The sequence below is a fragment of the Meriones unguiculatus genome, chromosome 6, assembly GCF_030254825.1.
Source record: "Meriones unguiculatus strain TT.TT164.6M chromosome 6, Bangor_MerUng_6.1, whole genome shotgun sequence".
Taxonomy (NCBI): Eukaryota; Metazoa; Chordata; class Mammalia; order Rodentia; family Muridae; genus Meriones; species Meriones unguiculatus.
In genome coordinates, this window is record NC_083354.1 from 75,396,413 (window position 1) to 75,420,908 (window position 24,496).

Below are 24,496 nucleotides of genomic sequence, written 5' to 3' on the forward strand. Positions count from 1 at the left end.
AGACGAAATCCAACATTTTAATTTTGATATAAATTATGTAATTACTTTTCAGAAGTATCTAAAATATTCCACTGTACAACATACCAAACGGTATCAGAGAAGCTAGATGCAAACTGCAAATAAGGCACAAAGTTTACTTATACTCATAATTGCCTCCTAAACTTTTATAAATCACATTTACAACATCCCATAAAGTCTGTATATTCTGGATTACTCCTTCACATTTTCTGATATTTAGCACAACATTCAAACATACTTCACACCTTGACCTCTCCTCCCGAAACCACACAAGGGTAAATAAATACTAAATACTGAGTTCTTGAGACCTGCGATGGCAGACATCAGCTGCTTATGATGAATACCATAAAGAACTGAGCAGTTAACAAATTGTCGGTGTTAATGCAGTTCAAGTACCACTGAATAAACTCATCAATCTCTCAGGTAGCAATGTGATTGGCAGGCTGCTTTCTATGTCTCATCGCTGTCATAGTCTTCTATTATTACTTCTTCTTCTTCTTCTTCCTCAATGTCCACTTTGGAGGAAAAGGGCTGAGGCTGGCTGGCAGGCAGGTCACTCCCACTGTTCTGACTCAAAGGAAGAGACCAGGTTTCTGGCTCAGCAGTCTGACAGGGTTCCCCCTGAGCTTCCTGAGCAAGCTGTCCTCCATTATGGCAGAATTCGTCCTCCGTGTCGGGGTCTATTAGCCCCAGCTCTCTGTCAGTCAGGGCTTCCATTTTCAACCTGTCAGATTCACAGTGCAGACATTGTTGGTATAATGTTCTTTTGGAATGTATACACCTCACCCTTGTTCATTCAAATGCAGATTTCTTTCCCCCACTCTCTGGTTTCAATCAGGCCATTGCATTGTATACTTATTCTAAGCATCACCTGTTTCAACTTTGTGTAAACATGCCAAAATAAAGCAACCAGCCACATGGTTGCACAATAGAAAGGAAGCAGGAAGACAGGGAGGAGCCAGAGGACAGGAAGGTGGGAGGCAGAGGAGGAAAGAGGGCAGAGGCTGGGAGAGCAGAGGTCTTGGAACAACGTGGAGGATCTAAGATTTCACAAAAAGCAAGTATAATGGGTGACTCTAAATGTTAGGAAACTATGAGGGCTCGGAGGTTTAAGATTGAGTAATTATTACCCAGCATTGTGTTCTAGGTTAATTAAATAAATCCCAATCTCTGTGTGGTGATTTGGGTATACAGCTGTTTAGGACTAACAGCAGCATTAATAAAAGATAAACCAATAGCAAATATTAATAGTCATTTACAACAAGACATCAATAGTAACCAAACAGGAGATTCCTTTAAATTATAACCTATGTGGTCTTTTCACTTACACAAACACAAATTACAAGGTGAATGACCAACTGTGAATAAATCCTTACTGCCTACAAGTGTTAATGTCTTCAGCAGAGTTCCTACAGACTAATATTTATATATACATTAAAAATGAGCACAAGCACAGAAATCTCAGGAAACGTGAGAGGGGCTATACAGATTGCTCAACCTAATTTTTAATTTTAAAAATAGAAACTAAAGCTGGCATGGTGCTCACACCTTTAATCCCAGCACTCAGGAGACAAAGGCAGGCACTGGACCTCTGAGTTCTAGGCCAGCAAAACTACATAAAGAGACCCTGTCTCAAAAAAAGAAACTGAACTAAAAGACTGAACTTCAGCCAGATGTGGTGGTACAGCCTATAATACTAGCACTTTGGGGGCTACATAAGAGAATGAGAAGTTTGAGTCTAGCCTCAGCTATGTAGTGAGACCCTGCCTCAAAACAATAAAGCTTTTGTTACCTTATTTTTTCTTTTATTTACTTTTACTTCTTATTGTTACCTTCTAAAGTGGAAAAAAGATACATTATTTTTAAAATTTTTGTTTTATGTCTCTAGGAAGTCAGATACCCCAGCTGGAGTTATATACATACATATATGAGCTGCCAAGTGTGGGTACTGGGAACCAAACTCAGGTCCTCTGTACTTTTAACCATCACTGGGTGAACCATCTCTTCTGCCCTAGTTCGTTCGTTCGTTCGTTCCTTCCTTCTTTCTTTCTCCTTCCTTCCTTCCTTAGTTCCTTCTTTCTTTCTCTCTCTCTCTCTCTTCCCCCTCCCCCACCCCCTTTCTAGGATTTGTCTGCAGGTGTGCCAGCAAGAAGTGGTTGCTAGGAATTGAACTCATGACTTTTGGAAAAACAGCCCGTGTTCTTTGAGCCATCTCTCCAGCCCACCTTTTCTAATTTAATTAATTAATTAATTTTTAAGACAGGGTCTATCTACATAACTGTATCTGTCCTGGAACTCACTATGTAGACCAGGCTGGTCTTGAACTCATAGAGAGCTGCCTATCTATACCTTCTGAGTACTGGAATTAAAGGTGCATGCCATCATGCCGCCAACTGTTTGTGTTTTATGGACAACATTTACTGACTGTATGCCAAAACTACCCAGCCAAGAGTTCTTGAAGAGTTAAGATGATCAGCTTACCTTCCAAAGTTTCGCTTCAAAGGAAGTCTTCCAATATCTTGGATAAAAGAAATCTGAGCTGAAAAGACATTTTAACAAAGTTTTAAATGCCATCATTTAAAACTGTATTTTTAATTGACAGATTTAACTGTATTATAATACCTGTTTTTTCAGTGAGAACACTTAAAATAGACCCGTGGGCCAGCAAGGTGACTCAGTGGGTAAAGGTACCTGCCACCAACCCTGATGAACTGAGTTCAATCCTTGGAACTCACAAGGCAGGAGAGAACGGACTCCAGGAAGTGTCCTTTAATATTCATGTGAATGTTGTAGGGCACCCACATGCATGTACACACAAATATACCAGATAAATAAATGTGTAAAAAAAATACTCAGTACTTTTCAAATAGTATAGTAATAGTTGCTACCATTATCTACAATAGACTCTTTACACTTGCCTCTTCTGTCTAATGTTTTATGTACTTTGACATCTTAAATTCTTTACTTGGTCTCTGGTAAACAAAATTTTACTGTATGAGTTTGTCTTTCCTTTTCCACATTCAAAAGAGATTATACAGTATATTTCTCTCTGTACCTGAGCTTTTTCATTTAATTTAATATGTTTAAGGTTCACACATGTTTTGCAAAACAAAAGATTTTTTCAAATAAAAGATACAAATTGCCAGTAAGTACCATCATTGATGCTGACCATTATTAATCCTTAGGGACATGCAAACAAATGAGATACCACTACACAGCTAATAGGATGGTTATTAAAGTTTGTAAGGCAAGTCTTCAAAATATTTTATGACCCAGAAATTCTGCAACAGTGTAAAAAATCAAAATGGCCAAAAAGAAAAAAAAAATTCTAAATGGTGGTGGTACATGCCTTTAGTTCCAGCACTTGGGAGACAGAGGCAGTAGGATCTCTGAGTTCAAGGCCAGCCTGCTCTACAGAGGGAGTTCCAGGACAGCCAGGGCTACACAGAGAAACCCTGTCTCAAAAATCCAAAAGGAAAAAAAAAGTCAAAATGGGGTCTCAAAAGAGAAGTTTGTGGGCTGGTGAGATAGCTATAGTGCCTGCCCACCAAACCTGCTGACCTGAGCTTGATCGCTGGAACCCACATGGTAGGAGGAGGAAACCAACCCCAGAAAGTAGGCCCTCACACCTCACACGCACAATAAATAAAATAAAAATGTAATTGTACCCAGGTATGGTAGTACATGCCTTTAATTCCCACAACCCAGGACACACAGAGGCAGGAAGATCTCTGTGAATTTGAGGCCAGCCTAGTCTATACAGAGTTCTAGGACAGCCAGGGCACACAGACAGACCTTGACTCAGAAAAAAAGTAACTGGAAAAAAATGTGTAAAAGGCATGTTAGAATACTCATGTTTATAATAGTATCTACTGATGATACAAGCTGAATACCCCCGTGTCATCAGTGTGCACTGTTGGTATAATGTTCTTTTGAAATGTATATACCTTACCCTTGTTCATTCAAATACTGATTTCTCCCCCGACCCCACTCTCTTGTTTCTATCGGGATATTGCATTGTGATACTTATTCTAAGCATCCTGTCTCAACTTTGTGTAAACAGGCCAAAATAAAGCAACTAGCCACAATGTTGAGCAATGGAAGGAGCCAGAGGACAGGAAAGAGAGGAGGAGCCAGAGGGCAGGAAATGAGTGGGAGGAGAGAGAGGAGAGCAGAGGGGGAGAGAGATCTTGGACAGCGCGGAGAGAATGAACCAGACCTAAGATATTACTAAAATCAAGTATAATGGGTTAAATCTAAATGTTAGGAAACTATGAGGGCTTGGAGGTTTAGGAGGGAGTAACTATTGCCCAGCATTGTGTTCTAGGTTAACTAAATAAACCCAGTCTCTGTGTGGTTATTTGGTTACACAGCTGTTTAGGATTAACAGCAGCAATTGCTAAAAGATAATTATTAGTAAATATTAAGCGTAACTTACAACAGTGCACATATAAACAAAAAGATGGATATAATATACTGAGTACGCATATGTAGGAGCGCTGGAGAGAGAAGTCAGTGGATAATGTGCTTGCTTTGTAAGAGTGAGGACCTGAGTTCAATCCCAAGAATGTGCATTTCAAAAAGGAACATGCCATATTATGTACATGTAATCCCAGCCCTGGGGAAGTGGTGACAGGTTTGAGGGGCTTGCTGGCTACCTACCCTATTTGGCAAATTCCAGGCCAGTGGGAGACCCTGTCTAATTAGACATGGTGGACAGTAGCTGAGGAACAATACCTGAGGTTGTTTTCTGACTTCTGCATGTACATGTACACATGGACACACCACACATGTACATAAGCAAACATATTTCAAAAAATGGTAATAATTTCTTTGTCAAAAGGAGAGGTACATCTGGAATTTATTTCAGTGGTATAACACTTGCCTAGCTTGCACAAAGGTGGCCCTAAATTTGGTTTTTCAAGACAGAATTTCTCTGTATAACAGCCCTGGCTGTCCTGGAATTTGTTCTGTAGACCAGGCTGGCTTCGAACTCAGAGATCCACCTGCCCCCTGCTTCCCAAGTACTGGGATTAAAGTTGTGCACCACCATGCCTAGCTGGAAGGCCCTAAATTTGATTCTAAACACTTCCAAAGAAAAACAACAAGCCTGCCCTCCAGCTCTCACAAAACAATAACTACAACAAAAGGAGGTAGAGATGTAGAGAGTACAAAGGATAGAATAAACTCTGAAGGGCTAGGCAGAAACTGAATGTTCTATGCTATACACACAAATTATCCTAGGTTTGTTTTGGTGACAATGCTTAGAAAGGACACAGAGGTGACATAGAGGCAGCTCAGCTATTAAGAATGCTTATTGCAGATGACCCAAATTGTGTTCCCAGCAACCACATCAGGCAACTTACAACTACCTGTTACTCCAGCTCCAAGGATCCAATCCACCACCCATTTTGCCCTCTGCTTGCATTTGCACCCATGTGCACACACATACACGTAATTTAAAAAAATAAAAAGAAGTGAAAAACACAACTTGAAGCAGTATCAACTAGTCAAATTTGAACACTCTGAGTTCAAAATGACAGTAAAGAGTTACAACTGAAAAAGCAAGACTCCAGAGTCTATCATTATATACCAAAAACTAAATGAGGGAGAATTAAAGCCATTCATTTCCTAGAAGGAAGGAAAACCAGCTGTCAACTCCTATAAATTAAAATACTATCTATGTAGATGCTGTGACTAACAGGTAGCTAGCAGTCTGTAGGAAAGGAAACCTGTTACCTTTATTTCTCATTGGAATGGTCAGCAGAGCAAGATATGGCAAGAGCTGGGTCTGAAGACACAAAGCTGGTAGGCAGAAGTCAAAAAAGAGTGCTTTTGCTGCCAGGCAATTTTCCCGATACTGTATGCAGAAAAAAAGACGAAAGGAAAATAGAATTCAAAAGATGGTTATATGCATGGCATGGTGGTACATTTTAATTCCAGTACTCAGGAGGTAGAGGTAGGCCACATCTTTGCAAGTTTGAGGTAAGCCCAGTCTGCATAGCAAGTTTCAGGCCAGCCAGGACTATATAGTGCAATCCTATTTCAAACAAATGCTAATTCTAACTATGTATAAGTCGACTACTCTGGGTCTGGTTGATTTTAGTGTGTGATATTTTTACTTATTAGTAAGTTTTTAAATAATAAAGTTTATAAAAAAAAATTAACCAACTCCCAAATCAAACAAAAACAAAAAATGGTTATGAATTCACAGATAAAGTTTATTTACGAAGTCTTGTGAGTTTATGCATCATAAGGACACTTTTTTTTTTTAATGCAACCAGGCTGGTCTCCAACTTAACAATCCTGCTGATTCCACCTTCTGAATGTATAAATGTACTTTTATTCCTATTCTTATTATTTTGGTTTTGGTTTTTTTACAACAGGGTGTCTCTGTGCAACCTTGTCCTGGACTTGCTTTGTAGACCAGGCTGGCCTCAAACTCACAGCAATCTGCCTGCCTCTACCTCCCCAAGTGCTGGGATTAAAGGTGCACGCCACCATACCCGGCTAGTTTGCTGTTATTTTATTTTTTAATTAAATTTTTTATTTTTTTATATTAATTAGTGTATTCACTTTGTATCCCAGCTGAAGCCCCCTCCTTCATTCCCTTTCATTCCCTCCCCCTCCCCCTCCCCCTCCCTCATCTCTTCCCATGCCCCTCTGGAAGTTCACTGATAGGGGAGTTCTTCCTCCCCTTTCACCTGAATTTAGCTTATCAGGTCTCATCAGGACTGCCTGCATTGTCCTGCTCTGTAGCCTGGCAAGGCTGCTCCCCCCTTGGGGTGGGCGGTCAAAGAGCCAGCCACTTTTTAAAACATCAGGTTATATATATATTTTTTTTAAACAAAGATTTATTTATCATACATACACAGTGTTCTGCCTGCATGTACACCTGTACATCAGAAGAGGGCACCAGATCTCATTATAGATGGTTGTGAGACCATGTATAACCATGTAGTTACTGGGAATTGAACTCAGGAATTTTGGAAGGGCTCTTCTGAGATATCTCTCTAGCCACGGCTGTTCATTTGTTCGTTCTTTTTTTTTTTTCTTTCTTTCTTTTATTAGATGTTATTTCTTAATTCTAGAAAAATTATGGGATTTAGGAACTAGCTTACTAAGAACGAACTATATTTTTCCTTCTCGTTAAAAAAAAAAAAGCTTAGTAAGGTACTATAGGGTGGAAGGATAAAGAGTTGTTTGGAGACTGCCAGCACAAGCCTCTTAAATAAATATTAAACCAAACACACCAAAATCCAGCTTTGAGACCGAATACACACGTAATGAAGTTCCCAGTGTACAGAGTATCACTATGTAGTTAGCCCAGATAGACCTGAACTCATGATCCTCTTACTTCAGCCAGCAGTGCTGAGATTATAGCTCAAAATGTACATTTTTTTCTTTTTACCTTTTTATGTATTAGAAACCACTGAGGTTTGTGCAAGGGTCGAAAGCTTGATCCTCCTCCGTGGCGATGAGCGAATCCCCGGGACTTATTGGAATGCATCACGCCTCTTGTAGCTATAGACGTACTATATTCCCTGAGTAAAGAGCGTGTCTAGCCAGGGAGACAAGATGTGAGACAAGAATTATAAAACAATATTGTTAGTAGTACCAACACACAAATAAGACTGCTTATATTTAGTTACTTTGCATATATATTTTCCAACATCATCAAAGCCTTAAAAATATTGCTACAAAATTATTTAAAACAAATTCAACTGAGACATAGGTACCAAATGCTCCGGGTGAACTTCTGAGTATGGTCTTTGATGGAGTTGGTAAAGTTTTTGGTAGGGTTGGGGAAAACAACATTTTTAGGGCAACTAGAAAATAGTGATAATATATTACCACACTATTTTTGTTTTGTTGTTTTTTAGGACAAGATCTCCTAAGTAGGCCAGGCTAGTCTTATACCTCCTGTCTCACCTTCATGAGTACCAGAATTACAAGTCTATACCATTATGTCCAACCTAAATTAATATTAACTGAATTAGCAGCAACTTTACTGTGATACTATTATTGTAGTTTTAATACGGTGGTGTCTTTATTCCTATATGATACTTGCAATTATTTTCCCATTTTCTGCCATAAACTAGTATATAATATATAAGAGATTAGGCAAATCTAGCAAAGTAGAAAAAGGTAAGTAAATGAAGGCTAAAGGTATGAAGGTTTACAATGTACTGCTTTTCAATTTACCTACATATTTGAAAATTTCAAAATAAAAAAGCAATTATGCCCAGATATGATAATCAGGTGATGGATATGCCAGGTATTGAGTTGGTCAATAGCCAATGTATCCATGAATCAGAACATCACACTGTACCTCCTATATGTGCAAAAATTATGTGGTAATCAAAAAGTTTTATAAATAATCATTAGTTAAAAACTAAGTGAAGGAAAACTGAGTATTAATGTTTTAACATCGTTCTTAACTTTTTATTACTATTATTTTATTTATTATGTATATAATGTTCTGCCTGCATGTGTGCCAGCATACCAGAAGAGGACATCAGATCTCATTACAGATGGTTAGGAGCCACTATGTGGTTGCTAAGAACTGAACTTCTTAGGGCCTTTGGAAGAGCAGCCAGTGCTCTTAACCTCTGAGCCCTCAGCCATCTCTCCAGCCCATCATCATCATCATCATCATCATCATCATCATCGATTTTTTTTTTTTTCAAGGCACGGTTTCTCTGTGTAGCCCTGGCTGTCCTGGAGCTGGTTCTGTTGACCAGGTTGGCCTAAACTCAGAGATCCACCTACCCCTGCCTTTCAAGTGTTGGGATTAACAGTGTGTACCACCATTGCTTGGCTTTTAACTTTAATTATTAATGCTAATGACATATTTATAACCAGAAAATTAATGTATCAGACCAGTGCTGTCCAACTGACCTTCCTACAACAATGAAAATGTTTATAGATGGACTATAGGTACTAGCCACATGAGGCCATCAAGTACTAGAAATGTGGTTTTGTGTGACTGAGGAACTGAATTTTAAATTTATATCAAGTGGCTGTTGTACTGGTCAGAATAGTATTAAAATATTATAAAAAAATAGTTAAGAAATTTGGCACATGCTGATTTGACTGGCATGCCTGTTATCTGAGATACTAGGGACTGAGGTTCACCTGAGCCCTAAGTTCAAGGCCAACCTAACCTGAGCACTTAGCAATCAAAGCCCTACTTAAATGCCTAAAAGGGATGGGGAATATGCTCAGCAGGAGAGCGCAAGCACTTGTCAGGTAGACTGGATGACCTGAGTTTGACCCCTGGCACCCACATAAAAGCAGAAAGAGAGCACCAACTCCATGGAGCGGTCACCCACCCACCCTCATGTTAATTAGGGAAGAAACTGAAAACAGATCCCTAGTTGGTCCAGAGATCACACCCTAACCATGCACCCTAACCATGTGCTTTAACACTGAGCTGCATTTCCAGCCAAATGCATATTGTGTAGTATTTCAAAAATATTTTAAAAAGTGTTTTAATTTTCAATGACTGCCAAATTTTCTGAGTACAGGCCTGGAGAGATGAAGCACTTAAGGACACTTGTTGCTCTTCCTCTAGAGAACCTGAATTCGGTTCCAGCACCCACGTCAGGCCAGTCAGTGTCTGTAACTCCAGGGCATACATATATATGTGCACACACATCGATACATATTTTAAAATAATAAAAATAAATCTGTTAAAAATGTTCTGAGTATATGTTAACTTTAAAATTAGAAAACAGAGGCTGGAGAAAAGAGGTATGTGCTGCTCTTGTAGAAGAACCAGGTTTGAGTCCTTACACAACCATGCACTTCTCCAGCTCCAGGGGATCCAACATCCTCTTCTGACCTCCCCTGGCACCAAGCACCCACATGGTATACATACATACACACAGTCATGCACAGAAAATAAAAAATAAATAAATATAAATAAAACTAAAAACATCAGAAAAAATTAGTGTTATATGTCATCCAAAAAAATCAGATAACCTGAGATTTTATTATAAACACTGGCTTAAATAATCAGATTCAGCTCAATAAATGAGAAGAGTCACAAAATATAGATAAAAATTTAAGTCAAACAGACTTACATTCCAGTCACCACCAATGGTATCTGCAAAACTCAGAAACTCACTGGCTCTCACAAGATCATCTATTTCCACGAAGAAATCTATGTAGTTTTGGTGAAGGTATAAATTAAAAAAGTCTCCTGGCATGTGTGACATTTCTACTATTTCCTATGAAAAGGAGCATAAATGTATAAATTTTACTGCAAATGCAGTGAGCAGATGTTCATGCACATATATAACACATACTCAGCAAAGTCCCAAGCCTTAAAAAAGAGCTTACCTCAGGCTGAACAAGTAATGTATCCCGTTCATGCTCTGACAAGTGAGCAGGCAAGTGAGGTGAGTCTAATTCTGTTAAAGGGGCCCCTATAAAAGAATTTCTAGAATTACTAAAGATAATGTTATTTTTATCATTACAGCACTTCCATATACTGATTTTCAATCCTTTAGGCACACAATGTCAAAGTACTAAGGAAGCTGTGAAAAACTAAAAACTAAAATGTGAAAACAAGTGAGTCTGATGGGGAGGCACAGGCAGGCGGATCTCTGTGAGTTCAAGGCCAGCCTTACCTACAGAGTAGGTCCAGCACAGCCAAGGCAACACAGAGAAACACTGTCTCAAAAAACAAAATAAAACAAACAAACAAAAATCCCTAAGTAGTTTGGGTTTACAGATGGTTAAGAGCAATGTCTGTTCTTCCAGAGGTCCTGAGTTTAATTCCCAGTAACCACATGGTGGCTCATAACCAACTGTAATAAGATCTGGTGCCCTCTCCTGGTGTGCAGGCACACATGCAGGCAAACTATTATATAAATAATAAATAAATCTTAAAAAAGAAATTCTGTCATGTCTCTAACTATGGAAAACCAGTTCATCTCTCAGCTCTGGGTTGTTTTCTCCCTTTGCCTTGTCTCAATACAGAAGGCTAAAGTGTTGCATTTACTGTATATGATGAGACTGTTCCATCTTCAGAAGCAGGAAAGAAATGAAACTGGGAAGGAAGAAATGGTGGAAGAAAGGAGTGAGGTGAGAATGGACCCTGAGGTTGGAGGGCGAGGTGTCCCAGATGAGTATTTCTACTACCACCTGGGTGGCCATTCACTGTCCTTACTTGACATTTTTATTTTGAAACCCCGATCTCTTCTTTCAGAATCATATTAGCATTTATATAGAGAACAGAAGTTTGGGATTTACTGGAAAGAGGGAAAGTTTGGGAGGGTAGGGCCAGAAAGGGTGGAAGGAACAAGCAACAATGAAGGCAGGTGAGAGCAATGGACACCTGTGGTTATGAGGACAGCAAGTTAGTGAAGAGGAGCCAAAGAAACCTGAAGCTACTTGGCACCTGGCCTAGGACCCCAGTGGTTAGAGCTGAGTATCACAACAGGGAAGAAGAGTATTCCAACTCTTACCACTGGAAGTCTAGATCAGTGGTTCTCAATCTTCCCAATGCTGTGACCCTGTAATAGTTTCTCATGTTGTGGTGACCACCAAACATATTTATTATGTAAGTATCTGATATACAGGATATCTGATCTGCAACCCCTGTGAAAGGGTTGTTCGACATCCAGAGGGGTCACAACCCGCAGGTTGAGAACTGCTGGTCTAGATGGACTGATGTCCTCAGGAAACTAGAATTTACAGACACGAATATGGCCAAGAAATGGTTTTATGTTTAATCAATTTAGAAATAAATAAGCAGGAGGTGAAAACATCCTCCTACTACATTTTAGCACTGGGTACGCAGTATCTGGTGGGGCCTCTAGCTCCTTATAGCAAACAAACAAAAAACAAGGCATTTCAAAACACACAGTATCTTATTTCTGTACTAAGAGTGATATATATTAAAGAAAAAATGCATAAGTTTCTTACTTTTACAGTACAGAATTTTTCCCAAAGCTCTGAAGAGAAAGAGAGAAACATCTTTTCCACCAATAGCTTGAATCTCTTGATTTTCCAAAGCACTATGTTTCTTTCTTTGCTTTGATTTTGATATTGCAGCATCCGACTTCAATGACATTCTTTTTTTCTTTGACCATAAATTGTTCTCCCCTAAAAAATATACAGCCAAATGATATTTTAAAAAAATCAAAATATGAAAACCAAAAGTAATATTTCAGATATACTAAATATTCTAATCAAAACCGTTTTCTATAGTAACTTAATGTGATCTTACTGAAGAGTCCTCTCTGTTGCTTTTAAAAAGTAATAAAATGTCACTAGGTGGTGGTGTTGGTACATGCCTTCAATCCAGAACTCAGGAGACAGAGGCAGGCGAGTCTCCTGGATTCAAGGCCAGCCTCATCTATAGAGTGAATTTCAGGGCAGCCAGGGCTACACAGAGAGACCTTGTCTCTAAAAACCCAAAAAAGTAAGTAAATGTTGGGGCTGGAGCGATGGCTCAGAGGTTAAGAACACTGCCTATTCTTCCAGAGGTCCTGAGTTCAATTCTCAGCAAGCACCCACATGGTGGCTCACAACCATCTGCAATGAGACCTTGTGCCCTCTTCTGGCATGCAGGTGTACATGCAGGCAGAACACTGTATATATAATAAATAAAATCTTTTCTTTTAAAATTGTTGTAGGAGCTAGGGAGATAGCTCAGTGGTAAGAGTACTTGCTACTCTTCCAGACAATCCAGGTTTGATTTCTGGAACCCAAAAGGCAGCTTACAATCATAGGTAACTCCAAACCCAGGAAATATGATGCCCTCTTCTTGCCAGGGCTAACACAGAGAAATATGTCTCTTGAAAAACAAAACAAAAAAAAGAAATAAAGAGAGAGAGAGAGAGAGAAAGTCACCTATCATTGCTCTATGAATGTGTCTCCTAGAGTAAGTTACCTTTTGAAGAAGAAAACTGGAGGCTGTTTATTGCACTTCTGATATCACCAGAACATCCTTGACAAAGCAATTCCAGAGAAGTTTTATCAGGAGCAACAACTTTTCCCCCATTCTAAAATGAAGAAATTAAATTTTTAAAACCTTTTTTGTTAAAACACAAGTACATACACACAAACTAAAACCCATTTTGAGAACTTTACAAATTAGATTTTTTCAAATTTCAATGTCTAAAAACTTCCACAGCCCAGGTGTGTATCTCACAATAGAACTTGTAAAAACTAATTATCATAGAAAATCAGAACTACATAAATCTTTACATATTTATCTTTATTAACCAAAGGTGTTTCAAGAATTTCTTCTTCAAAGTGTTAGTTTAGGTTTTAGCTTTAGGCAGATGTGGGTCTGCCTGCATGTGTGCACGTGTGCCCAGTGCTCTCAGTCATAAAATGGCATCTGATCCCTTGGAACTGGAGTTACAAACAGTTGTGAGCTTCACTGAGACATCTCTCAAGCCCTCAAAAATCTTCATAAAAGTTGTCTTCCCAAAACATCCTGTCATAGAATTAGCATTTAGCATCTTTCCAAACTTTCTGTATGCATGCATCTATAAATATATTCAATACCTCTAAGTGTATGCAAACATGCCGTTAGTGTTTTTACGTAGAATTATAATGGTTTAACTTCTTACCTAATGCCATCTGAGGTAATGTTTTTATGTTAGTAGCTTTAAATCTATTTCAACTTCTAAAATATTATTTATTGAGGTAGGATGGCTCATTATGTGAAATTATTTGCTGCCAAGCCTGATGACCTCGGCTCCATCCCTAGAACCCACGTGGTGGAAGAAGGGAGTCAACTCCTGCAAGTTGTCCTCGGAAATCAACACGTGTTCTGTGGTACACTCACCTTCTTCATATACAAATATACATAAAAATCAAAATAAATAAACATGTAATAACATTTTAACAAATATTTTCCCCAATAAGGAATAATTACATTAATGCTATGGCTTTGTGTACAATGTTTAGCTTTTTCATATAACTGGGGAGTAAAACCGAAGCCTTTCACAGACTAGACAAAGACTACACCATGAAGCTACCGTCTCTAACTACACACACACACACCCCTGTGTGTACACACACAGAAAGAGACAGAGAATAAGATGTATATTTCTATAGCAGTAGAGTGTTCTCTGAAGTGTAGCCCATCAACTATTTCTCTAAGTTACATACTTAATATAAATTGTGCTTTCCACAGCTACGATTTAAGTCTTAACTTAGACTCACCTTACTAGCTTCTATAGTCACTATTCGATTAAGAAATTTCATCATAATTGTTGGTGCCACTGGGTTGAAGCTATAAAAAGAAAAAAACCATAGTGCTTAAATGATTAATTTAAAAATAATCTATGTAAACAATAAAAACAAATTTCTTAGCCAGGCAGTGGTGTAGCAAAACTTTAATACAAGCACATAAAGTTAATTGACTTGGGAGGCAGAGGCAGTTGGATCTCTGTGAGATTGAGGCCAGTCTGGTCTATAGAGTGAGTTCCAGGATAGCCTGGACTACACAGAGAAACCCTGTCTGTCTCAAAACAAACAAAAAATTTCTTACCTAATGTTTGAAATAGAACACTCTTCTTGAATTTTCTTGGGAAAGAGTAATCGCTGATTATTATCTCCACTGACACTGTCAGAGATTATGAATACAAGAGGACACCGGCCAATCTGCACATACTTCCTAAAATAATAAAATAATATTGAAATTCAAGAAATTTACCATGTTCATGTTAGACACTGAACACATAGGCACTATACACGTTCTACCACTGTTACTACCCTCACCCCTAATGTGGAGTTTTAGAACACTGGACCCCACTGATGCTTACCTTAGAATTTCATGTAGTGCCTGAGAGTCCCGATAAAACTGGTTAGGTAAATCCTGTTGAATATATGGGACAGATATTAGCCCAATAACTTATTGCATGTTTAAAGTATATCTGCTTTTCTACACAGATGGCATTGCAATTGAAAACTATGTTATCATACAGCTGCTCTACTTTAACCTATGCTATCCTAACACCTGTGTTTACTGAAGAAGCCTCAGGTCTCTGTTATCACAAAGCTACTTTCACAATGTATCTCACAATTATTCACACAACAGCTATAATTTTTAAAAAGTAAATAAATAAAAATTTAAAAATATAAATAAGTAAATAAATAAATAAGTAAAAGTGTCCTTACTTCAACCAGAATTATCTTCTTATCACTTGTCAGATCATCTCCAAGCATCTGCAATTTGCTATACTTGGTGGCTCTTAACAGAAAGTCATTGAAGATTGCTATCTGAGATTGGTATGGAACTGTATAGAAGTTTGATTCTGAAAGGAAATACATTTATTACTTTATTTTCAAATCATATATGTTAATATTATAAATATATTGTACACATCAAATTCAGTTATATAATAAATTTATAATACTGAAGATTATCTTAAAATTAGAAAATGATTTTAATGTAAAATAAAATATTATTTTAAAAGACTAGTATCATGATAGACAATAATAATTTTTCTATACTAATGAAAGTAACACAAAGTTAACTGACTTGGGAGGCAGAAGCAGGTGGACCTCTGAGTTTGAGGCCAGCCTGGTCTACAGAGGAAGTTCTAGGACAGCCAGGGGGGCTGCGTAGAAAACTGTCTCAAACAAACAAAACAAAAACAAAAGTAGCTATTGGGCTGGAGCAATGGCTCAGCAATTAAAAGCACTTGCTGCTCTTTGAGAGAACGTAAAAAAAAAAAACCCTCACTCTTTATAAAACAAACAAAAACAAAAGCTGTTATTGCTTTGATTACAAAACATGGAGAAATCAAACAGAAACTAAGACTAGCTTGCATAATATTGCCAGAGGTTACTATGCAATGTGCTATGGGAGAACGATCATCAAGTCTCATTCATGGACCCTTGTGCTATACCACAAGTACTCACTAATGTAGTAGTGGTGAGTCTGTTATAGGGATACTAACTGCTTCCTAGATGGATTTGTGGTCTGCTGAACACAACACAAGGAATAACAAGTATTACTTCTTTATCACAATAATACAAAGTAATATAAAGCTAGTCCATTGCTGGGGAAGTCATAGCCCATAGCGGAGAAGCCACAGCTGTTGTTTTGCTAAAGGGCTATGATATGCCCATCAAATTACCTTCTAAATAATGTTTATACCCACAGATTAGTACAGCAATCCGCTTGTTGGAGAAGCCCTCATTTATACAGTGTGCAGTAATAAGTGCAGAGACTCATAACTGGTTAAAGTAATGAAAATGAAGGGATTGCTGAAAATGTAGCCATGAACAGAAACATTTTTATCACCCCCTGAGGCTCAGGAACATCACTGGAAGATGGGAGGAAGGAATGGAGGTGAAATGCTAACTTCAGATTAGGATATCGCTACTGGATTTCTCTTTTGCTTTATCAGACAGTATCTTTCTACATAGCCCTGGCTATCCTGAAATTCACTATGTAGACCAGACTGGCCTCAATTTCACCAAGATCCTCCTATCTCTGTAATTACTGAAAGGTTTGTCCAACCCTGCCCAGCTTCAGTACTAAATTTAAATGTTGTTGTTCCTTGTTTGTTTTTGGAGATAGGGTCCCCTCTATGTAGCCCTGCTTGACCTGTAACTGACTATATAAAGAAATGGTCTTGAGCTCACTGAGCTCCTCCTGCCCCTCCTCAGGGATTGAAAGTGTGTGTCACCAACCCTGGCTGAGCCCAGAGTAGTAGTATCAAAATAAATATTGTCCTTCTATATAGCTCTCTTCTATCCAAAGCAACTTAGGGGCTTTGGTCATTCCCAGTTTAGATACCTACAGCATCAGTAAAGAATGAAAGATAAAATGACAGTGTTAGAACATATAAGTCTATGTGTAAAACTATAGTGTAAATGTTTTATCTTTAATATTTAACATTCCCTCCAAATATCAAAGACAGTCTTTGCCTTATGTTTCTGATTTGTTTTTTGTTGTTGTTTGTTGGAGGGGTGCTACTGTTTTGAGACACGATCTCATTATGTAGCCCTAGCTGGTCTGAACTATCGAGAGTAGTAACTCACAGAGATCGGCCTCCTACGTGCTGGGATGACAAGCATGCTACCATGTTCTGAAGTAATTTTATTCTAGCGAGGACCTAATGGTGTAAGCTACTTTACTGAGAGGCAAGTTTTAGGGCGTCCTAAGGCTTGATTTACACTGAAACTTAAGAAAGACCTTAAGTAAAACTCCCATAAACAATAAAAACCTGAGATCCTGTTAATCTAGTGTGCTGTCACAGGCCTCCACTTAGGAGGTGGAAGCAGGAGCACCACAAGTTTGGGACAACCCTGGGTACCTACAATACTGTCTCAAATCAGCAAAAACTAGGCAGGAGAGGTGGCTCAGAAGGGAAAGGTGTTGATTTTTGTCCCTAGAACTCAGGGTGGAAGGAGAGAACTGACTTCCACATGCAATATATGGCATGTAAATGTTTGCATATCCACATGTATACACACACACACACACACACACACACAATCAATCAATAAAATGAATGAAAAATGATCAGCTTGTTACCTTAAAAAGAGAGAGTTCAAATTTAGCTTTCTAAGAACACATTCTCCTCTGTGTTTGGGACATCTTTCACTTTCTCCTCAAACTGACAAGCACGGGAGAAAATGTGCTCTCATCACTTGACCCAGAAGTTGCATTCAGTAAAGCCTTCCTTGCAACCTCCAGCACCTTCACAGCAAACTTACCAAAATTAAGTAGCTCCTTGTAATCATCTTTTTGGAAGTCTGGTAAAATGGGATTAACCCATTCTTGTACTTGAATCCCATGCTCCTTTGATAGTATTTTTATAGTAGTTGTCTTTCCACATCCCGGAGGACCTGTTACCAATAAAATAGATCCAGCCTAAAACCAAATACAAACATTAATTAGAAAAAATTTCTAAAATGCTACACAAGTTTTATAAAATTTTCTTAGTTCCTATTATTTCTACAAATGTCTATTAAATATCTAATATAAATAAATTTCAAAACTAAAGTTCATAAGAATTGAGAGGATTTTCTTCTGAAAATTCCTCTATATTGTATTGTATTCAAAGACAACTTAATAGCTAAATTAAAACAAACTTCAGCTAAACAAAGGGCACAGGATTTGAAACAGAATTCTTAAAAGGTTATTTCAATTCATAAAATACAGCTGTAGGGGCTGGAGCTAGAGCGCCATCAGAAAACTGTTTGCCACACGAGCATGAAGACCCAAGTTCGAGCCCTAGTACTTTCAGACTGGATGGGGTGTGAAGCTTACTGTAGACAGAATACCTGGTTAGACTGTACAATACCTTGGTTCCTCTGCCCTCCTCATACAAAAATACAAAACAAGAACAAAGATAATGAGGGGCTGACCTTCTATTCTGACAGGAAGCCTACAGAAACGTACTCATATTTTTAACAAGACAATAATTTGATATTTTCTAACTTAACAATTTACAAAGCACAGCTAGTATGAATAATAAGAACTGATTCCACTTAGAAACAGATCAATTAAAATAAAAAGGATGTTCACGTGTGAGAAATAAGTGGAAATAAGTGTTTTTTCTCATGAAATATAGTTGGTGTCTATTTTCTAAAACATTAAGTAGAGAGACACATTCCAAAAATTTTGTTTGCAGTAAGAGAATCAGAAGGCAGGTAGTTTCGCACCAGAATCTCAAGTCAGAACACTAACTCCTCCATCATCTAATTGTAACACTGCTTTACCATGCTTTCCCCACTTCAGTTAAGACATGGTCTCACCATGTAGTACTGGCTGACTCAGACTCAGAGAGACCTGAGATTAAACGCCTGTGCCACCATGCCTGGTTGCTTTACCCTCTTTTGAAGGAAAGATCATGAAAATTAAAATCTAGCTAGATGGTAGTAGCACCTGTCTTCAATCCCAGCACTCAGGAGGCAGAGGCAGAATCTCTGAGTACACAGCCAGCCTGGTCCTTAGAGTGAGTTTCAGGACAACCAGGGCTACACAGAAAAACCCTGTCTCAAAAAAAAAAAAGAAAGAAAACCAAACCAAACAAAAAAGCTAAAAAAATAAAAACAAAAATCAATAATTTTAAAATAACTACCAGACTTTTTCCCCAAGATTTTAAGTGTCACTGTAACGTGTGCCCTCAGAGGACCTAAGAGGGCAGTGGACCCTCTGGAGCTGGAGTTAAGGCAGCTTGTAAGCTGCTTCATCTGAGCGCTGGGAACCAACCTGGAACCCTCTGATACAGCAGAAAATGCAACCAACCGCTAAGCAGTGTCTCGCCAGGCCCACAGCCAAAGTTATCGTGATCAATCTAGATATCAACAAGTTAATTTTTTTTCTTTTTTAAAAGAGTGTTTAGTGTCGTTGAAACTTTTATCAAACACATGCACAAGGCTTTTGGCTCAATATCCAACACTATTATAAAAGTAAACATTTCTTCAGTAGTTATAAATGTATACACATGACCAATTTTACCCATCTAATAAAACAGTAATAATATGTAAGTCTAAACCATATTAGGGTGTAACAGCACACCTGGCTGAAATGTCAGGGTTTTTTGGTTTGTTTGTTTGTTTTTAATGCATATTATGGCATATATAGATATTTTCTTCTTTTTAGTTTTCTGTGTATAACCTTGACTGTTCTGGAACTCAATCTGTAGACCAGGCTGGCCTTAAACTCAGAGATCCTCCTGCCTCTGCCTCAAGGTTGCTAGGATTAAAGGCGTGCAACACCACCACCACCCAGAGTCAGTTTTAATTTACTATAAAGAACTTAAGAGAAAAAGGAATGCTATATTGTGGAGACATGAATAGTTCTATTTTCCTGTGTGCTTAAAGAGTCTCAAGCTTTCAAAAGGCAGATAGAGAGAAGGAGAAAACATTCTATCTTTGAAGGAGGGGCTAAGAATAACTGCGGAGAAAGAAACTGAAACAAAACATCCGGTTAACATTAGCGAGGACTGTTTCAAGGTAAAGTTAGCCTTTTTTTTAAACCACTGCTATGTAAATTGCCTACTTGCTTTACTATTAAATAATAATATGTGCTAAAAACAGTAGCACCCCAACTAGCTTACTTAGGCTGCCATTGAGATATAAGGGGGAAAAAGGACAAATAAAAGGAAAAACTTCAAGTCTTGGAGTTTTTTAAAATAAAAACATTCATTGATTCAGTGTGGGGAAGCATGAGTGTGGTACATGATGATATTAAAGGGACAACTTGTGGAACTGAATCTGTCCTTCTACCATGTGGAACCTAAAGGCTGAACTCTGTTTGAGGAAATGTTGTTGAAGGTAATATGAAGATATATAAACAATGATCATAAAAGATTAGCTTCTTATGAGGCTTAGTAGCTCATGTTTGTAATCCCAGAACATGGATGAGGCAGGAATCATCATAAATTCAAGCTCACCCTAGGTAACACAATCAGTTCCAGGGAAGCCTGGGGTAAGCAGTGAGCGTATCTTTAATCCTAGCATTCTGAAGGCAGAGGCAGGTCTCTGTTATTTTGAGACCATCCTGGCCATCTCTGTTATTTTGAGACCATAGTGAGACTTTGTCTGAAAAAAATAATTAAGAAAAGAAAAACATCTTATAAGTTAGAGAACATATGATGCTAAATATTTTAATTACCTGTTTCGGCTTCACTTCTAAGACTTGAACTTTTAACCAGGTTTCAACCTCTTCAATTTTCTTTTTATGCACAGCAAGTTCATGCTAAGATAAAAATTTGAGGTTAAAAACATTTCAAAACATTTTTAGCTTGTCAGCCACTTTTTCTTTTTTTTTTTTTTTTTAGGATTTATTTATTATGTATACAATGTTCTGCCGGCACATATGCCTGAATGCCAGAGGAGGGCCAAATCTTATTACAAATGGTTGTGAGCCACCATGTGGTTCTGGGAATTGAACTCAGGACCTCTGGAAGACCAGCCAGCGCTCTTAACCCCTGATCCATCTCTCCAGTCCAAGTAAGCACCTTTTGATAAGAAGATTTTAGTGAACAAAAAGTTGTAAAATGGGCTAAAGACCTAGCTCAACAGTTAGGAGCACTTGCTGTTCTTCCAGAGGACCTGGTTAATTTCCAGCACCTACACAGTGACTCACAGCCATCTTTAACTGTAGTTCAGGGGAACTGATACTTTCTACCTCTGTAGGCACCTGCACACAAGTAGGATACCTGCAGGCAAAACACTCACACACACACACACAAAAAAAATGAATAAATTAAAAACTAATTGCAAAACAGTATTATGCTATAATAATAGAGCCTTTTGAAAATATTTATATTATGTTTTATACTTATTAACTTGTTTTGGGGGGCTGCCAACAACTTGCAGGAGTCTGTTCTCTCCTTCCACCATGTGCCTGTCTGTACCCCTTCTCAGCTCAATTTTCTTCCATTATTCATTTTGTATGTTCACGTGTTTTGCTCACATATGCATGTCAACAACACACTACACCTGGTACACTCAGAGGGCATCAGATCCTCTGGAACTGTAGTTACAGGTGATTATAAGCTATCCTGTGGGTGCTTGGAATGGAGTCTGGGTGTTCTAGAAGAGGTCCTCTAGAAGATCAGCCAGAGGCCCCTAACAACTGAGGCATCTCCCCAGCCCCTTAATTTTTATACTATTAAGAAAAAGCCCTGTTCTCATGCTGATACACTGGATACCAATTTTTTGTACTTCTCTTATTTATAAAACTTTTTAAAAAGCTAGCAATATGTTCTGAGGAGGAAACAAAAGCATTACATTTGTAAATTCTAATCTGGGGTAAAATTAAAGACAGAGAAGAGATGGTACAACTACAGAATAACCTGATAGTATCACAGCCTTTAAACACTTTTTGCTTAAAGACTCTTAAAAATAAAAATCCAAGCAGGGCCTGTAATCCCAGTATTCAGGGAAGAAGAGGTTTTTGCTTAAAGACTCTTAAAAATAAAAATCCAAGCAGGGCCTGTAATCCCAGTACTCAGGGAGGAAGAGGTAGGCAGCTCTCTGTGAGTTTGAGGCCAGCCTGGTCTAAAAAGCCAGTCCAGGACAACCAAAGCTTCATAAAGAACCTTTGTCACGAAAAAAAAAAAGAAGTCTGAAACCACCTTATCCACGCTAATCTGTCCTAAAATTATAGACGTTTATATGGTATTCAGTGCATACCTGAGTTTCTGGTTTATATTTATCCACCCACGGCTCATTTTCAGACAGATGTTCTTTTGAAGTTTCTAGGCCACAAGTCTGTTCTAAACACAGCTTTCCTCTTTTTCTAGATGGCAATCTGTTACTCTCTACTGTAGAGGGCAAATTTTTTCTTCTGTGACTAAAATGATTCAAACCTAAAGATGAAGCAGTGATAGTAGTGATGGCAGTACTTGCTGAAAAGTCATCAAATGATGGATCTACCCAGTCTGTTACCTGAAAAAAAAAAAAAAAAAAAAAAGACCATAATTACTACAATTTTTATATCTATTCCCTATGCAACTGAACTTCTTTGGAAATATGATCACAACATTTAAAGACCTACCTATGTTTTTTGGACAGGGTCATGCTCAAGCTGACCTGGAAGCACTACATGGCCAGGAGTCTTCAACTGCGGCTGCGCCTGTCTCACCCCCACCCCCAAGTACCAGAAGTATAAGCAGCTACCACGATCAGCACTTCAATGTTTGCATTCTTTTCTGACAGTCTTGCTGTGTAATCTGTGGTAGCCTTAAACCTGACAACTTTCTGTCTGACAACCTCTCAAGTACTAGCAACAATTAGTTCTCCAAATAAAATTGTTTCTGTGAATTACTACTTAATTCCCTATTTTAGAACAAATGTATAATTTGCAAAACTGTGTATTTAATCATGGTAATAATGAATGCCAGAGAACAAGATTATAAACTTAATTGTTTTTATTAACTGTAGTCTTTCCTGGGTAAAATACAGAATTTTTTTCTATTAAGAAACAGAGTGCAGTGGGATTGGGAGGGGACCCCACAAATGCTGGAATTATAGTATGTTCCAACACACCCAGCTAAAGATAACACTTTTATTTTTTTGAAACAGGGATTCACTGTGTAGCCCCAAAGAGTTCGTTACAGTTTAAATTAGTCTATTGATTGTATATGTATGTGCACATATGCGTAATACAACATACATGTAGAAACAAAAAACAAGTTATGGGAGTGGTTCTCTTCTCTACTAATGGCTGTTCTTGAGACTGAACTAAAGCTGATTGGCAGCAATCACCTTTGTCCACTGAACTGTGTCACCAACCCTAACTCTTAAATTATTTATCTACCTATTTGTATGTGTGTCACAGTGTGAATGTGGTGGTCAGAAAACAATCTGTGTAAGTCAGTTCTCTTCTTCTACCATGTCAGCTCTGGAGATCAAATTCAGGTCATCAAGCTTGATGACGAGGGCCTTTAGCAATTAAGCCATCTTGCTACCCAGAATTTTGTTTTCAAAGTCTTGGTACAAGATACACAGTGGTGGCATATTCCTTTAATCCCAACACTTGGAAGGCAGAGGCAGGTGGATATCTGATTTTGAGGCCAGCCTGGTCTACAAAGGAAGTTTCAGAAAAGCCAGGGCTACACAGAGAAACTCTGTCTCAAACAAACAAACAAACAAAAAGCCTTGGTATAACTAAGCTGGAGATGTTTCAGCAGTTAAGAGCATTTGCTGCTCTTTCAGATGATCCCAGGTTTGATTACTGGCACCCACAGTTCAGCTCACAATTCTCTGTAACTCCAGTTCTAGGGGATCCACTACCTTCTTCTGGCCTCTGTGGACACCAAGCACACATGCATCCAAAACACCCATACACAAAAAATAATAAAACTAAAAACACAGAGCAAAGAGGACGGCAGCAAATGTGAGGATAGGCTGGTTATGTAAGTGAGAACCTGCTTCAAAAACTCAAATCAGGACTGGGGAGATGGCTCAGCAGTTAGGAGAACTGGCTGTTCTTTCAGAGAACCTAGGTTCAATTCCTAGCAGCTACCTGGCAGCTCATAACTGTAACTTCAGTCCCATGGGATCTGAAATCCTCACAGATATACATACAGGAAAAACACCACTGCTCATACATCAATCTTTAAAAAAAAAAAAAAGTTATTTTGGGTTTTTTTGTTTGGTTGGGTTTGGGGAGGGTTTTTGTTTGTTTGTTGTTTTTTTGGTTGTTGCTGCTGTTGTTTGGTTTTTTTGAGACAGGGTTTCTCTGTGTAGCTTTGGCTCTCCTGGAACTCCCTCTGTAGACCAGGCTGGCATGGAACTCAGAGATCAGCCTGCCACTGCCTCCCAAATGTTGGGATTATTAAAGGCATGTGCCACCACTACCCAGCTCATTTAGTTTTATTTCTTACTTCCAGCAAAGTTATATAATTTACTTGAAATCAGAAAAAAATTGAAGCCACCCTTAAGGAAACAGCTCCCAGCTCCCTTGCATGAGTATAATACTGTCTGGACTCCCCTCACAATTCCTATCTTACTGAAAAATGACACACTGAAC

General features: G+C 38.4%; 1 protein-coding gene across 6 annotated transcripts in view; it reads right to left on the reverse strand.

The window, feature by feature from the left end:
* Positions 1–4: 4 nt before the first annotated feature.
* The window catches only part of Rad17 (RAD17 checkpoint clamp loader component), a 26,558-nt gene continuing 2,066 nt past the window's right edge, over positions 5–24,496 (reverse strand). For 5 of the 6 annotated variants that reach the window (XM_021626669.2, XM_021626666.2, XM_021626668.2 and 2 more), the window contains 15 exons: positions 22,156–22,410; positions 20,630–20,713; positions 17,722–17,878; positions 15,169–15,305; positions 14,814–14,866; positions 14,540–14,665; positions 14,212–14,281; positions 12,926–13,037; positions 11,956–12,135; positions 10,366–10,451; positions 10,107–10,253; positions 7,430–7,579; positions 5,758–5,878; positions 2,500–2,557; positions 5–742 (listed from right to left, as the gene is read on the reverse strand). In XM_021626669.2, coding sequence (XP_021482344.1) covers positions 469–742; positions 2,500–2,557; positions 5,758–5,878; positions 7,430–7,579; positions 10,107–10,253; positions 10,366–10,451; positions 11,956–12,135; positions 12,926–13,037; positions 14,212–14,281; positions 14,540–14,665; positions 14,814–14,866; positions 15,169–15,305; positions 17,722–17,878; positions 20,630–20,713; positions 22,156–22,410 — 2,010 coding nt within the window. In that variant the 3' untranslated portion in view covers positions 5–468. The remainder of the gene's footprint in view (positions 743–2,499; positions 2,558–5,757; positions 5,879–7,429; positions 7,580–10,106; positions 10,254–10,365; positions 10,452–11,955; positions 12,136–12,925; positions 13,038–14,211; positions 14,282–14,539; positions 14,666–14,813; positions 14,867–15,168; positions 15,306–17,721; positions 17,879–20,629; positions 20,714–22,155; positions 22,411–24,496) is intronic. The other variant, XM_060385643.1, reaches the window with a different exon arrangement.